This window comes from Pongo pygmaeus, chromosome 8 (genome assembly GCF_028885625.2).
Source record: "Pongo pygmaeus isolate AG05252 chromosome 8, NHGRI_mPonPyg2-v2.0_pri, whole genome shotgun sequence".
NCBI classification, from domain to species: Eukaryota; Metazoa; Chordata; class Mammalia; order Primates; family Hominidae; genus Pongo; species Pongo pygmaeus.
The window spans coordinates 119,072,481-119,090,434 of record NC_072381.2 but is presented as its reverse complement, the minus strand read 5'-3'; the positions used below and the strand labels follow the sequence as shown (position 1 = coordinate 119,090,434).

The 17,954-nt window shown below is 42.1% G+C and overlaps 1 protein-coding gene across 3 annotated transcripts in view; it reads right to left on the bottom strand.

Annotated features, from left to right (window-relative positions):
- The window catches only part of CASP7 (caspase 7), a 51,208-nt gene extending 37,599 nt beyond the window's left edge, over positions 1-13,609 (bottom strand). The window contains exon 1 of one of the 3 annotated variants that reach the window (XM_054503831.2): positions 13,426-13,609. Coding sequence is in view for 1 of the 3 variants with exons in the window: in XM_054503830.2 (XP_054359805.1) it covers positions 12,799-13,020 (222 nt within the window). In the remaining 2 variants the exon portion in view is untranslated. Of the gene's footprint in view, positions 1-12,798; positions 13,160-13,425 lie in introns of those variants that run through there. The other 2 variants (XM_063670301.1, XM_054503830.2) reach the window with 2 other exon arrangements.
- Positions 13,610-17,954: the final 4,345 nt, after the last annotated feature.

Genomic DNA, 17,954 nt, shown 5'->3' with positions numbered 1-17,954 from the left:
AACTTAATAGGAAAACTGAAAGAAACCACAGAGCCTTTGAAATAAGTGGTGGGCTGCAGCCTATACTGTGAACCAGGTGGAAAATTCTAAGTCTCTGGAGTGTGAGGCGGATAAACTGTCTCTGGGACATACACTCCCACTGAAGAACTTGGCAATCCAGGCCACAAGGAAAGGTCTTAACCCTACCCAGCACTGAAGCTGATTTAGTGAGCACTGTGGAATACATGAGAAGGAATAGCATTGGGATGTGCATTGCATGTGCTCTCGGTCTCCAGCAGGGATAGAGGGAAGTCATTCCAGGTCCTACCTCACAGGTGACCTTGTGGACATCTTCCAGCTAACTCAGTAATCTGTCACAGGTTGAGAGAGGTTCCTAATTGACATTTGTGATATAATCTCGAGTGACGATGAACTCCCTTGGCCAGAACTGAGGGGTGACTGGGCAGTGGGTTATACTCACGAGCACAAGAGCTGGGTACCTTTGCTTCTCAGGCAGACCAGAAGGGGCGTGGCCTGAAAGCCATGGTATGTCTCAAATGGGAAGGCTTATGGCCTGTGGCAGTTTTGAGTTCTGAGAGCAGAATGCCTGGAACCTAGCAAGCTGCTACTAGTGGAACACTACGGGTGAGTCCTACCTTGCCAAGTGCATGGGAACTGGGCAGAGCTTACTGTCACCTGCTACTCCCCACTCCCTGTGTGGACTTTCTGTGCAGCACAGGCAGCTGCACTCCTCCCTGGAACATTACCCCTGTGGCAAGAGGACTGCCCTCTTATCCCCACTGGGGCCTCTGCTTGAGCCCACACATGGAGAGCCACAGCATGTACTTATGTGACCCAGCCCCCACCTGGCTTTGCCCCTTTACCCCCTACTCCATAGTTTAACACAAAGGACAGAAACTTTGGGAAGCTCTATGGCCTCGCCCATTGTCTGAGACACCAGAGTACCTCACCTGGGTAACATAAGAAGCACAAATCCCACTGCTACCACTGCAGCTGGTGTTCTTTTCCAAGTGCCACCTCCTGCCTGGAGGCCAACCAACACAGTCCATTACAGCATCTGCTGGCAGAATAACATAGCACCCAGGAAGGAGAAAACTCATGCATGACCCCATCTGTCACCACTGCCTGCATTACCCCCAGCTAATCAGGAGGTCCTGAGTCTGTCCACATGACCAGTTCATTCCTACTATAGCTAGTGTTTGACAAAGCCAACACACTAAGGCTATTTATAAGGAATCTCACAGGGTCTATGTCACTTCCCTGCCACCCCCATCAGAACAGGTGCTGGTACCTACTGCTGGAAATTTGAAGGCAGGTCGCATCACTGGACCCCTTGCAGACATACCCTGGCACTTTCCTGGAGTGTGGCAGCCCCACTGGGTGGCTAGACCCAGAGGAGCAGCAGCATTCACAATAGTCTGGCCCTCAGGGCTCCTACTCCTAGGGAAAGGGGGAGTGCACCACATCAAGGGAGTAACCCATGGGACAAAAGAATCCAGATGGCAAAGCTTGAGTCCCATAGCTTTCTGCTTGTGGGAAGTTTTTTTCAGCAGAGGCACAGGTGCAATGCTGAACTCAGCAGGGAAAGTCTGTGGCTCTAATACAACAGTCAAGCAGCCCTGGTGCTTGTGACAGGTCTTGGAGAAGGAGACTTCTCCTCACCCACCACTGCAGCTACAGCTTGGGCTTCTCCCACAAAAGCGTGGCATGGGTACATCTGTAGACAGCCTTTCTATAACACTTCAGGGTGACTGCATCCCCATAGGACAAGTGCCCTCAAGGTTCAGGCTTGCATGAGGGGTAGTTATAATCCCTCTCTACATGGAACATCAGCATTTCTGCAGATGGAAAGTGGTGTCTGCCTTGTTTGAATGGACGGAACACTGGGTCAGGAGTGTGAATGGGAGGCAGATTTTTCTCCTGCTGGCCTGGGAGGGGAGCTGAGGTAGCCCCTTCCTTCCCCATGAAAAGACCTTAGTGTTTTTCACTGACAGCTTCTCCAGCCACCTACGTCAAGGCTGGGACCTCTGCCCACCATTAGGTATTGTATTTATCTACCTGTTTTAGCCACACCCAGTTTTTACCCATGGACAACTCTCATACTGACCTGAAGCCTGAACTGTTCAACCCAGTAAGTAAAATACTAGAGGAATGAATGAATGAATGAATGAATGAACAAATCAATAAATAAATAAGTGCACACCTCTGGGGATGAGCTAACCTTCAAGAGACTTTTGCCATTCCAACCCCACAAGAGACAGTAAACCTGCTCACACACCAAGCACATTGCTACTACATCTGAGAAAACCATCATACAAAGGCTGTCTATAACCAAGGAACTTATACAGAGTCTTCACCCCCAAAAGCACGCAGAGCCAAATTAGGTTACAATAAGCTATAATCATTGAAGTCACATCCATAAGGTGGAAAAAAAGAAATTAAAAAGAAACAGTTGAATCAAAAATAAATTCAAAAATAATTAGAAGAAATAGTCTACCCAAATGAGAAGGAACCAGAAAAATAATTCTGGCTATACGACAAAACAGTGTTCTATAACACCCCCAAAAGATCATATCTCCAGCAATGGATCCAAACTAAGATGAAATCTTGGAAATACCAAATAAAGAATCCAGGTGGTTGATTATTAAGTTACCCAAGGAGATACAAAAAAAAGGTGAAAACCAACATAAAGTTTTTTAAAAATTCAGGATATGAATGAAAATTTTTCTAAAGAGATAGATACTTTAGAGGAAAAAAAACAATCAGAACTTCTAGAAATGAAAGACACATTTAGGGAGTTACAAAACACAGTGGAAAGTTTTAACAATAGACTAGACCAAGTAGAATAAAGAATTTCAGAGCTCGAAGACAAGGCTTTTGAATAAACCCAGTCAGACAAAAATAAAGAAAAAATAACTAAAAGAAATGAATAAAGTCTCTAAGAAATATGAGATTATGTAAAATGGCCAAAGCTAAGAATCACTAGTGTTCCTGAGGGAGAAGAAAAAGTAAAAATTTTGGAAAATTTATTTGAGGGAATAATTGAGGAAGACTTCCCTAGCCTTGCCAGAGATTTAGACATCCAAATACAAGAAGGTCAAAGCCCTTCTGGGAGATTCATGGAAAAATGGACATCTCCAAGGCATACAGTCAACATGAAGGAAAGAATTCTAAGAGCAGTAACACAAAAGTATCAGATAACCTACAAAGCAAAAGCTATCAGACTAACAGTAGACTTCTCAGCAGAAATCTTAGAAGCCAGAAAGGACTGGGGCCCTATTTTTAGCCTCCTTAAACAGAATAACTCTCAGCCAAAAATGTTGTATACAGCAAAACTAAGTTTCATAAATGAAGGGGAAAATCTTTCTCAGACAAGCACATGCTGAAGGAATTTGCCACTACCAGATCAGCCCGACAAGAAATGCTAAAAGGAATTCTAAACGCTGAAATAAAAGGTCAATATGCAACAGAATAGAACCTCTTAAAAACATAAAACTCACAGGGCTTATAAAACAATAACACAATGAAGAAAACAAGGTATACAGGTAACAATCAACATGATGATTGGGTCACACCTCAATATTAATGTTGAATGTACATGGCCTAATGTTCCACTTAAAAGATACAGATTGGCAGAATGGATTAAAAAAAAAAAATCACAAACCAAATGTCTGCTGTCTTCAAGAAGCTCAGCTAATACAAAGGATTCTTATAGAATCAAGGTAAAGGGGTAGAAAAAGTTACTCCACACAAATGGAAACCGAAAGCAAGCAGAAGTTGCTATTCTTATATCAGATAAAACAAACTTTAAAGAAAAACAGTTTAAAAACAAAAAGACAAAGAAAGTATGATAAAAGGATTGACCCAACAGGAAGATATTACAACCCTAAATATATATGCACATAACTCTGAAGCTCCTAGATTCATAAAACAATTACCACTAGACCTAAGAAAAGAGATACACAGCAACATAATGATATTGGAGAACTTCAATACTCCACTGACAGCACTAGACAGATAACTGAGGCAGAAAGTCAACACAGAAACACTGAATTTAAACTACACTCCAGAACAAATGGACCAAACAGATATTTATAGAACATTTTACCCAAGAACTGCAGAATATACATTCTTCTCATTAGCACATGGAACATTCTCTCAGACAGACCATGTGATAGGCCACAAAATAAGTCTCAATTAATTTTTAAAAATGAAAATAATATCAAGTATCTTCTCAGACCACACCAGAATCAAACTAGAAATCAACTCCAAAAGAAACCCTCAAAACTATATAAAAACAAGGAAATTAAACAGTCTGCTCCTGACTGATTTTTGGGTTAACAATGAAATCAAGATGGAAATTTGAAAATTCTTCAAAACGAATGATAACAGTGACACACGTTATCAAAATCTTTGGGATACAACAGAAGCAGTGCTAAGAAGCAAGTTTGTGGTGCTAAATATCTACATCAAAAAGTCTGAAAGATCACAAATTGACAACCTAAAGTCACACCTCTGGAACTAGAGAAGCAAGAACAAACCAAACCCAAAGCTAGCAGAAGAAAATAACAAAGATCAAGGCAGAATAAATGAAATTGAAACAAAAAAATACAAAAGATCAATGAAACAAAAAGTTGCTTCTTTGAAAAGATAAACTCAGGGGACCATTAGCTAGATTTACCAATAAAAGAAGAGAGAAGATTCAAATAAGCTAAATCAGAAATGAAGATGGAGGGCCAGGCACAGTGGCTCACACCCGTAATCCCAGCACTTTGGGAGGCCGAGGCGGTTGGATCATAGGTCAAGAGAGTGAGACCATCCTGGCCAACATGGTGAAACCCTGTCTCTACTAAAAATACAAACATTAGCTAGGTATGGTAGCGCACGGCTGTAGTCCCAACTCAGGAGGCTGAGGCAGGAGAATCGCTTGAACCCAGGAGGTGGAGGTTGCAGTGAGCCAAGATCGCGCCACTGCACTCCAGCCTGGGTGACAGAGTGAGACTCTGTCTCAAAAAAAAAAAAAAAAAAAAAAAGAAAGAAAGAAAGAAATGAAGATGGAGACGTTACAATAATGTCTTTGTAGTAACTTGGATGGAGCTGGAGGCCATTATTCTAAGTGAAGTAAGTCAGGAATGGAAAACCAAATATCTATGTTTTCACTTAAAAGTGGAAGCTAAGCTATGAGCATGCAAAGGCATTCAGATTGGTATAATGGATACTGAAGACTCAGAAGAGGGGAGAGTGGGAGGAGGATGTGGGATTTTAAAAAACTACATATTGGGTGCAATGTACACTACTTGGGTTACAGCTGCATTAAAATCTCAGACTTCACCACTACACAATTAATCCATGTAACCAAAATCTACTTGTACTCCAGAAGCTATTGATATATACGTGTGTGTATATACACACACACACACGCACACACATGGAAAAGCAACTCATTACATACAAAGAAATGTCCATAAGACCATCTGTGGATTTCTCACCAGAAATCTTGCAGGCCTGGAAAGAGTGGGATAATATAATCAAAGTGCTAAAAGAAAGAAACTGCCAACTACAAATATTATATCCAGCAAAGCTATCCTTCAGAAGAAAAGATAAATACTTTTCTGAGACACATGAAAATGAGGGTGTTATCACTATTAGACCTGCCTTACAAGAAATGCTAAAAGGAATACTTCCGGTTAAAATGAAAGGACACTCTTTAAACTCACTGGTAAAGGTAAGTGTATGGTCAAACCCAGAATATGCAAATAATTTACAGGTGGTCTTTGACTTACAATGGTTTTACTTAAGATCTTTTGTCTTTCCAGTGCTGCAAAAGCAAAACACATTATGTAGAAACCATACTTCAAGTAACCATACACCCATTCTGTTTTTACTTAGTACAGTATTGATAAATTCTATGAGATATTCAACACTTTATTATGAAATAAGCTTTGTATTAGATTTTCATGCCCAGCTGTAGGCTAATGTGATATGAGTACGTTTAAGATAGGCTAGGCTAAGCTCTGAAATTCAATAGATTAGTTGCATTAAATGCATTTTTAGCTTATGATATTTTCAACTTACATTGGGTTTATAGGGATGTAAACCCATCATAGGTTGAGGAACATCTGTATTAGTTGTGCATAAATCACTCTCAACTCTACTAAAGTTAAAAGACTAAAGTATTAAAAACAACTCTAGCTTCAATAATGATTGCTATGTAGTTGTTAATGGATATACTATACAAAGAGATGTAAACTGTGACATCAATAACATAAAACGTGGAAGGAGAGAATAAAACTGTAGAATTTTTGAATGTGTGTGAAGTTAAGTTGTTGCTATGGTCTGAATGTTTACATACCCCCTAAAATTTATACATTGAAATCTATTCACCAATGTCATAGTATTAGGAGGTGGGGCATTTGGGGTATGATTAGGTCAAAAGGGTAAAGCTCCATAAATGGGATTAGTACCTTTATATAAAGAGAGCTGCCCTGCCCTATCTACCATGTGATAAGATATAATAAATGAACAAGGAAATGAAACTTCGCTATACACTGATGCTGTTAGCACTTTGATCTTGAACATGCCAGCCTCTAGAACTACAAGAAATATATTTCTGTTGTTTATAAGCTACCCAGTTTAGGGTATTCTGTAATAGCATCCCAAATGGACTAAGTTGTTATCAACTTAGAATAGACCGTTATAAGATGTTTTGTGTAAGCCTCATGGTAGTAACAAAGCAAAAACCTGTAGTAGATAGGCAAAATATATACAGAAAAGAAACAAAGCATATCACTACAAAAAATGATCAAATCACAAAGGAGGGAAGCAAGAGAGGAAGGGAGAAACAGATGAACTATAAAACAGTCAGAAAACAATCACAAAATGGCAACAGTGAGCCCTTTACCTATCGATAATTTTTTTAAATGTAAACGGATTAAATTATCCAATCAAAATACGTACAGTGACTAAATAGAGTAAAAAAATATGATCCAACTACATGATATTTACAAGAGACTCACTTTAGATTTAAGGACACACATAGGCTAAAAGTGAAGGGATAGAAAAAGATATTCCATATGAATGGTAACCAAAAGACAGCAGGGGAGGCTATACCTATATCAGACAAAACAGACTATAAGTAAAAAACTGTCGAGATAAAGAAGGTCATTATATTACAATTATAGATATCAATTTACCAAAGATATAAAAACTGTAAATATATATGTACCAACATTAGTACACCTAAATATATAAAACAAGTATTAATAGAACTACAGAAAGAAATAGCAATAGATAATAGTAAGGGACTTCAAAACCTCACTTGCAACAATGGATATTTCATCCAAACAGAAAATGAATTAGGAAAACAGGGGACTTGAACAACACTAGTCCAAATGGACCTAACAGACATATATACAACATTTCATCCAACAGCAGCAAAATACACATTCTTCTCAAGTGTACACAACATTCTCCAAGATGGATCATATGCTAGGCTACAAAACAAGTCTTAATTAATTTAGGAGGATTAAAGTCATATCATGTATCTTTTCTGACCACAATGGTATGAAAGTAGAAATCAGTAACAGGAGAGAAATTAGAGAATTCACAAATATGTGGAAATTAAGCAACACACTGCTCTTCTTTGAGCCAGAACAACAAAACTAGAAAACATTGATGAAAGAAATTAGACATAAATAAATGGAAAGATATTCCATGTTCATGGATTGGAAGAATTAATATGTTAAAATGTCCATGCTGCTCAAATTGATCACTGAACAGATTCAATGCAATCCCTATCTAAATTCCAATGGCCTTTTCACAGACATATAAAAACATTCTAAAATTCATATGTAGCTACAAAAGATCCCAAATAGCCAAAGCAAACTTAAGCAAGAACAAAGCTGGAGGCATCACATTTCCTCACTTCAAATTATATTACAAAGCTATAGTAATCAAAACCATATGATACTGGCATAAAGCAGACACATGGACCAACAGAACAGAATAGAGAGTCTGGAAATAAACCCACACATTACAGTCAACTAATTTTTGACAAGGGTGCCAAAAATATCCAATATGGAAAGGATAGTCTCTTCAATAAATGGTGTTGGGAGATTGGATATCCACATGCAAAAGAATAAAACTAGACTCTTCTCTTACACCATACAAAAAAATCAACTCAAAATGGATTAAAGACTTCAACATAAGACCTGAGACCTTAAAACTCCTAGAAGAAAACATAGGGAGAAAGCTCTTTGACACTGATCTTAACAATGAGTGTTTGCATATGATGCTAATGCACAGGCAACAAAGGCAAAAATAAACAAGTGGGATTACACCAAACTAAAAAGCTCTGCATAGCAAGGAAACAATACAAAAAATGAAAAAGCAACCTATGGAATGGGAGAAAATATTTACAAACCATATATCTGAAAAGGGGTTAATATCCAAAATACACAAGGAACTCACACAACAGAATAGCAAAAAAGCAAATAGCCCAATTAAAAAAATGGGCAAAGAACCTGAATAGACATTTCTCTAAAGGCATACAAATGGGCAACAGGTATATGAAAAGGTGCTCAATGTTCCTAATCATCAGGGAAATGCAAAGCAAAACCACAATAAGATATCATCTCACAACTGTTAGGATAGCTATTATATATATATATATATATACACACACACACACACACACACACACATGCATATATAATGTGTATGTGTATGTATATGTATATGTGTGTGTGTATAAAGGTAAGTGTTAGCAAGGATGTAAAAACCAGGGAACTCTTCTATACTGTTGGTGGGAATATAAATTGGTACAGCCATTATGGAAAACAGTCTAGAGGTTTCTCAAAAAATTAAAACTAGAAATCGCATATGATCCAATAATCTCACTTCTGGCTATATATCCAGAGACACTGAAATTAGGATCTCAAAAAGATATCTGCACTCCCACATTCATTGTAGCATTATGGAAATAATCTAAATGTCCATCAGTGAATGAATAGATAAAGAATATGTGGTATACACACACAATGCAATATTATTCTGCCATAAAAAAGAAGGAAATCCTGCCATCTGTGACAAGATCATTATGCTAAGTGAGATAAGCCAGACACAGAAAGACAGTTACTGTATGATCTCACATCTATGTGGAATCTAACAGAGTCAAACTCATACAAGTGGAGAATAGAATGGAGGCTGCCAGAGGTCGGGGGTGGGGACAGCGAAGAAGAAAAGGGGAAGTGATAGTCAAAGGGTACACAGTTTCAGTTGTGCAAGATGAATAAATTCTAGATCTCCTATACAGCATAGTGCCTATAGCTAACAATACTATATGGTACACTTCCAATTTGCTAAAAGGGTAGATCTTATGGTGAATGTTCTTACCACACAAAAAATATTAGCTTTGGCCAGGTGTGGTGGCTCACGCCTGCGATCCCAGCACTTTGGGAGGCCAAGGCAGGCGGATCCCAAGGTCAAGAGAGCGAGACTATCCTGGCCAACATGGTGAAACTCCATCTCTACTAAAAATACAAAAATTAGCTGGGCATGGTGGTGCACACCTGTAGTCCCAGCTATTCGGGAGGCTGAGGCAGGGGAATCGCTTAAATCCAGGAGGCGGAAGTTGCAGTTAGCCGAGATTGCGCCACTGCACTCCAGCCTGGTGACAGAGGGAGACTCCATCTCAAAAACTAGTAGTAATAAAAATGATAATAATAATAGTACTAAAGGGTGTGGGAGGAAACTTTAGGAGGTGGTAACTTTGTTGAGGTGGTGATGATTTCATGGCTGTATCTACGCTTATCTCCAAACTTGGTAGGTATGCATGCATTAAATATGCCTAGCTTTTTATATTTCAACTATACCTTAATAAAGTGGTTTTGAAAAAGGGGAAGGAAGACCCTAAGCAAAATGGCTCCTAAGAAAGCCAAGCCTTTGTTTTGATATTATTGGGACTGCTGAGACTTTTGGAGACTCTGAAGACTTTTGGAGACTTTGGGAGACTGAAGACTTTGGAGACTCTTCTTCATTCATTCAATGGATATTTACTAGAAGTTAGGAATTAGGGATATACTTGTGAGCAAATTGACCTGGTCCTGCCATGTTGAGAAACAGACATGAAAAAAAGGATGGCATCTAGTTTGAAATGCAACTGTGGTGTGTGCCTTGAGGGTGAACAATCTGCAGCCATACCAGGGAAACTCAAGAGCCTCACAGAAATTAGGGAAAGTTCTCAGGGGAGGAAATGTCTGACCTGAGAACTGAAAAGGGGGAAGCAGAGAGGGTAGGTGGGAGCCATGCAGGCAGAGAGAACTGTGCACTCATTAAACATTTGAAATGTTCCACCAAAGGATGGGTATAGCTTAAACTCCTCATCCTTCTCAGACACTGAGGGCTTTGGACTTAGCTACTGAGATGTAAAATTCAGGCTGATTTCTGTGGCTCAATGATGGAACGCTTTCTAGAACTTTCCCTCCAAACAGTAGGCCATTAGGTCTTCTGTCTGAAACCTACAGCATCCTTCTGGGTTGATGCTGAACACTGTCTGCAGTGACAGAAAGTGTCTCTTCTAACAATCCAAGTCAGCAGTGGTGGGACTTGGCTCTTTCAAATCTGTAAAGCTAAACAATTAGTTACTTTCTTATTCCTATGAGACTGGGCTTGATTTTTGGAACCTCCAAAGAGCAATCATAGCCCAGGGTGGTAACCAAGTGGGGATGCCTGATCTCAGACACGTCATTTCAGTCAAACCAAGACCTGGTTTTGACCTCTTATTTCCTCCTTTCATCATCACAGTGCACCAAGAAAATCCAGACCTATCTCAGTTCTGCCAAGCTGTCCGGAGAGGGTACACATGGCACTATTTTCTTATATCTGTCCCCTTTTTAGGGTCCAGGCTGCAAAGAGCAGTCATTTGAGGGCGATTGCTTATCCCACTGTTAAATATGTCTAACTTCTCTTTAAATAAATTAATACATGAGACACTCAAAGCACTAACAATGGCAGGCACATAGTAAGTCTTGGTTAGTCACTGTAACTCTTATTCTTACTATTAGCCACCAAGATTGTCACTGTTTGCAGACTGAGACCTCATCTTAATCATTTTTTTAATCATAGAAAAATGTCAGGTACATGGCAGGCACCAAATCCATTTTTCTTTATAGACCTAACTTAAATGTATTTTCAAATCCTTCAGCCCCTTCAACAAACTGCTGTCCAAACAGCAGAACCAAGGAGACCCAAGAGGGTGGTTGAGAACCCTGAGATCTGGGGCTGAATCAGTTCTTCCACATATTAGCCATGGGACCTCAGAAAAAGTGCTCAACCTAAGCGTCAGTTCCCTCATCTGTAAAATCGGAAAACAACAGTACCTATGTCACAGGTGGTTGGGAGGATGAATGAAACAATGCATGTAAAATGCTAGGCACTGGGTGGCACAATCTAAATAGTCAAGAAATATTCCCATTATCACCACTGTCCACGAGACTAAGATAATATGCAACGGTCAATCTTTGCCGATATTTAAAAACTACATTTATATTTTAAAAAGATTTTGTAGAGACTGAAAAAAATTCCTGCAGTGATTATTTCTAAACATGTTGAACAGGAGCCCACATGTTGGGGCAACTGGTACACAGCTGGGCAAGAAGTCACTGCCCAGCTATTGTCTGAACTTTTTACTTTCATGAAGGGGGAAATGGACTGCAGCTGCTTCCCCTGAAAAGTGACATCATACAATCTGTGACTCACTTCTTGCCCAAATAAAAAGAATCTTCCTAAAGGGCACACAGAGAAGACCTGAAAACCTCCCCCTCTTGCCTCTAGCAGCTGGGAGGGGGAAGGGAGGCTCTGCTGGGCACTCAAGCGCTCCGCTGTGTCACCCGAGGCTCATGGCACTGCTAGACCAGGGCCTTTACTTTGGTATTGCAGAAACTTTAGCTTCTTCAGAGACGTTAAGTAACCTGCCCAAAGCCACACAGTTTACAGGTGGCAGAAGGTGGACTGTGAATCTAGGCAATGGCGGTACCAAGGGTGAAGGTCAGGCCGGTGAGACCCAAAAGGAGGAAATAGCCTGTAGGTTGAGACAACAGGGAGGGCCGCGTCAACTAGCCCAGGAGCCCAGAAGTTCAAGAGTAAAGATCTGGAAATGATACACCCACAATCACTCACAAGTAATTTTACTGCTCCGTAAACCGCAAAGCTGTCACCTGGAGCCTAACACTCCACACGTCTAAATGTCTCCTGCCTTGTTTCCACCTCCTCAAGGTCCCTCTAAGAGCCCTGCAGCAAGGACGCTCAGTTCCAGTGTACTCAGCCTTGACAGAGCCACTGCCGCGAACCGCGTACCATAATCAACTCTGTCCATCCCCGCAACAGTTAGCGGGGATCACCATGGTTCCCATTTAACAGAGAAAGGGTTGAGGTCCCACCACCGGCAGGCAAGGGGCGGAGACCGGAACCCAGGCAAAGGAGCCCTCGCTGTTAGCCGCTGTGCCAGATCACGAACCCTCCTCTCCTAAATTTCGAATAGTACGAGGAGTGCCCCAGGCCCCCGGCTAGGAGGAAAGGCAGGACAAGCTGAGCAAGGCAAGCGACGGAAAGGGCGGAAAGGGCCCTCTTCCCAAAGTTTCAGCGCAGGCCGTCGGGGCCACTCAGTCCCACTCAGCCAGGCTCCCCTAGACCACGCTGGGGGCGGAGGGGGGAACTAGGAAGCCGGCAGGAAGGAAGGAGGCAAGGCGCGCACAGCCGGCGGGCTGGAGAGGCGCCGGCCGAGGTGGGGGCTGCAGTTACCGTTCCCACGGCGGTAGGGCGGCTGGGGCTTGCAGTCTCTCTCTGTCGTTCCGCAGCAAGGGTCTGGGGCCCCTTTAGCGAAAGCGAAACTAAAAGCTCCGGCGCCGCGGAGGGAGGAGCCGCCCTGGGTAGGGCCTGGCGGGGCTTGCACCGCCCCTGGCTCGGGACAGTGCGCTCGGCAGGGTTGGAAGAGCCCAAAGCGACCCGTGCCGCCGCACGCATAGTCCCTGGAGGGCGCTCTCTGCAAAGCTCGCCGCGCGCTCTGCCAAGTTGGCCCCTCTCTCTACAAAGTTGAGCCTGCGCACGGGAGAGCGCGCGCAGCAAAGTTTGCAGTTTCCCGGAACAGCCGAGCCGCCGCGGGCTGTTCCTGGAAAAAAACAAATCTGCCAAACTGGCCGCGCTCCAAGTGACCCAAAGAGCGCAGATTTCGCGGCGGCGCTCAGTGATGGGGCGCTCATGTGGTCACCTCCACTTCCCCGCCCCAAGTGTAGACCTCCACCTGGGCCTTCGCATCAACTCAGAGACCCCTTTCCCATAGCCAGCGGCTCTCCCCTAGCGAAACCTGGATCCCAGCTGGAACTGCTCGCGTCCCCCCGGGGGACTCCACGCCTGCATGTGCATGCGTACCCCACAAGGCTGATCCTCTTCGGGCCCGCTGTGGCATCCACTGTGGTCTCCTAGACGTTGCTTTGCGGGGGCGCCCTCCTGCGCGCGTGGGCGTAGGACGCTCTCTCAGCTTTGAAGGTAGTACCCACCTGGCAGCCCGGCTTGCTGGTGGAGATACTGCTCCTGGATCTTTCGGGAAATGTTTGTTGTGCGCCCCCGTGTGTCAGGGACTGGGTGTGCGGCCGGGAGTCAGTCAAACACGGGAGAGATCGAGCACTTCCACGGATTCTAGTTCACCCCAACTCCACAGCATACGCGCGCGCACACACACACACACACACACACGGACACACGGATTCCAGTTCACCCTGACCCCACAACACACACACACACACGGATTCCAGTTATCCAGTTCACCCTGACCAAACACACACACACGGATTCCCGTTCACCCTGACCCCACAAAAGACATACACACGCATTCCAGTTCACCCTAACCCCACAACACACACACACACGCATTCCAGTTTACCCTGACCCCACAACACACACACACACGGATTCAAGTTCACCCCGACCCAACACACCAACACACAAACACACAGATTCTAGTTCATGAAACGAATTCACACACACACACGCACCTAGTTCACCCTGACCCCACAACACACACACAGTCTTTCTTCACCCTGGCTCAGGGAAGCAACTAAACTCAATCACACTGAGATGTAAAATATCTGAGAAGAAACTGTAGTTTTATTCATATCAGAGACAACAGTATTTACTTTTAGGAACCACCAAATCCTTGCGTGAATGGAGTACATGCTTAGTGGTCTGATACCAGGCAAGAACCCCATCTTCTCTTTTTGTTTGCTTGCTTTCCCGTGGGCCTGAGACTTCAGTATTTGTCTCTCAAATCTCTCCAGGTGAGGATGCTTTCTTGGTTTGAAAAAAAAGACTGACCCCTGGCAAGTGTAAGGGAATAATTATAATTGATTAACTTATGGGAAAATCCTGAATCCCTGAATATTTTTAACCAGCAGTGACACAATTTCTAATGTGGCTGCCCTAGTCGTTTTTTAATACCCATGTTCCCGAAATGTTGGAGGTAAAGTAAGCCATTTAGACGCTAATTTGCTTTGTAAAGAAATTCGAGGCCGGGTGCGGTGGCTCACGCCTGTAATCCCAGCACTTTGGGAGGCTGAGGCGGGCGTATCACGAGGTCAGACAATCAAGACCATTCTGGCTAACACGGTGAAACCCTGTCCCTACTGAAAATACAAAAAATTAGCCAGGCGTGGTGGCAGGCGCCTCTGTAGTCCCAGCTACTCGGGAGGCTGCGGCAGGAGAATGGCGGGAACCCAGGAGGCGGAGCTCACAGTGAGCCAAGATCTCGCCACTGCACACCAGCCTGGGCGACAGAGCGAGACTCTGTCTCAAAAAAAAAAAAAAAAAAGAAATTCGATTGTGAGTCATCTGAGAAACAAAGAATACTATTAGTAAAGCAATTAAGTTACTCTTTGATTTATCTAATTTGTAAATCTAGGATCTTGCAGGTTATTCCTGAAATATCGTGAATCAGTGTTAGAGCTAAAAGAGGCTTTTACAACTAATCTCTGTTCATTTTATAAAGAACCTGAGGCTCAGCGAAGTTGCCCCCATCACAGATTTGCTAGTGGCAGAAGTAGAATCAAATTGCCTTTATTTTATTTTAATTTTTATTATGCTTTAAGTTTTAGGGTACATGAGCACAACGTGCAGGTTAGTTACAAATGTATACATGTGCCATGTTGGTGTGCTGCACCCATTAACTCATTATTTAACATTAGGTATATCTCCTAATGCTATCCCTCCCCCCTCCCCCCACCACACAACAGGACCCAGAGTGTGATGTTCCCCTTCCTGTGTCCATGTGTTCTCATTGTTCAGTTCCCACCTATGAGTGAGAACATGTGGTCTTTGGTTTTTTGTCCTTGCAATAGTTTGCTGAGAATGATGGTTTCCAGCTTCATCCATGTCCCTACAAAGGACATAAACTCATCATTTTTTATGGCTGCATAGTATTCCATGCTGTATATGTGCCACATTTTCTTAATCCAGTCTATCATTGTTGGACATTTGGCTTGGTTCCAAGTCTTTGCTATTGTGAATAGTGCCACAATAAACATACGTGTGCATGTGTCTTTATAGCAGCCTGACTTATAATCCTTTGGGTATATACCCAGTAATGGGATTGCTGGGTCAAATGGTATTTCTAGTTCTAGATCCCTGAGGAATCGCCACACTGACTTCCACAATGGTTGAACTAGTTTACAGTCCCACCAACAGTGTAAAAGTGTTCCTATTTCTCCACATCCTGTCCAGCACCTGTTGTTTCCTGACTTTTTAATGATCGCCATTCTAACTAGTGTGAGATGGTATCTCATTGTGGTTTTGATTTGCATTTCTCTGATGGCCAGTGATGATGAGCATTTTTTCATGTGTCTTTTGGCTGCATAAATGTCTTCTTTTGAGAAGTGTCTGTTCATATCCTTCACCCACTTTTTGATGGGGTTTCTTTTTTCCTGTAAATTTGTTTGAGTTCATCGTAGATTCTGGATATTAGCCCTTTGTCAGATGAGTAGATTGCAAAAATTTTCTCTCATTCTGTAGGTTGCCTGTTCACTCTGATGGTAGTTTCTTTTGCTGTGCAGAAGCTCTTTAGTTTAATGAGATCCCATTTGTCAATTTTGGCTTTTGTTGCCATTGCTTTTGGTGTTTTAGACATGAAGTCCTTGCCCATGCCTATGTCCTGAATGGTATTGCCTAGGTTTTCTTCTAGGGTTTTTATGGTTTTAGGTCTAACATTTAAGTCTTTAATCCATCTTGAATTAATTTTTGTATAAGATGTAAGGAAGGGATCCAGTTTCAGCTTTCTACATATGGCTAGCCAGTTTTCCCAGCACCATTTATTAAATAGGGAATCCTTTCCCCATTTCTTGTTTTTGTCAGGTTTGTCAAAGATCAGATGGTTGTAGATATGCGGCATTATTTCTGAGGTCTCTGTTCTGTTCCATTGGTCTATATCTCTGTTTTGGTACCAGTACCATGCTGTTTTGGTTACTGTAGCCTTGTAGTATAGTTTGAAGTCAGGTAGCGTGATGCCTTCAGCTTTGTTCTTTTGGCTTGGGATTGACTTGGCAATGTGGGCTCTTTTTTGGTTCCATATGAACTTTAAAGTAGTTTTTTCCAGTTCTGTGAAGAAAGTCATGGTAGATCTATGGGGATGGCATTGAATCTATAAATTACCTTGGGCAGTATGGCCATTTTCACAATATTGATTCTTCCTACCCATGAGCATGGAATGTTCTTCCATTTGTTTGTATCCTTTTTTATTTGATTGAGCAGTGGTTGGCAGTTCTCCTTGAAGAGGTCCTTCACATCCCTTGTAAGTTGGATTCCTAGGTATTTTATTCTCTTTGAAGCAATTGTGAATGGGAGTTCACTCATGATTTGGCTCTGTGTTTGTCTGTTATTGGTGTATAAGAATGCTTGTGATTTCTGCACATTGATTTTGTATCCTGAGACTTTGCTGAAGTTGCCTATCAGCTTAAGGAGATTTTGGGCTGAGACAATGGGGTTTTCTAGATATACAATCATGTCATCTGCAAACAGGGACAATTTGACTTCCTCTTTTCCTAATTGAATACCCTTTATTTCCTTGTCCTGCCTGATTGCCCTGGCCAGAACTTCCAATACTATGTTAAATAGGAGTGGTGAGAGAGGGCATCCCTGTCTTGTGCCAGTTTTCAAAGGCAATGCTTCCAGTTTTTGCCCATTCAGTATGATATTGGCTGTGGGTTTGTCATAGATAGCTCTTATAATTTTGAGATACGTCCCATCAATACCTGATTTATTGAGAGTTTTTAGCATGAAGTGTTGTTGAATTTTGTCAAAGGCCTTTTCTGCATCTATTGAGATAATCATGGTTTTTGTCGTTGGTTCTGTTTATATGCTGGATTACGTTTATTGATTTGCGTATGTTGAACCAGCCTTGCAGCCCAGGGATGAAACCCACTTGATCATGGTGGATAAGCTTTTTGATGTGCTGCTGGATTCGGTTTGCCAGTATTTTATTGAGGATTTTTGCATCGATATTCATCAGGGATATTGGTCTAAAATTCTCTTTTTTTGTGTGTCTCTGCCAGGCTTTGGTATCAGAATGATGCTGGCCTGGTAAAATGAGTTAGGGAGGATTCCCTCTTTTTCTATTGATTGGAATAGTTTCAGAAGGAATGGTACCAGCTCCTCCTTGTACCTCTGGTAGAATTTGGCTGTGAATCCATCTGGTCCTGGACTTTTTTTGGTTGGTAAGCTATTAATTATTGCCTCAATTTCAGAGCCTATTATTGGTCTATTCAGAGATTCAGCTTCTTCCTGGTTTAGTCTTGGGAGGGTGTATGTGTCGAGGAATTTATCCATTTCTTCTAGATTTTCTAATTTATTCACGTAGAGGTGTTTACAGTATTCTCTGATGGTAGTTTGTATTTCTGTGGGATCGGTGGTGATAT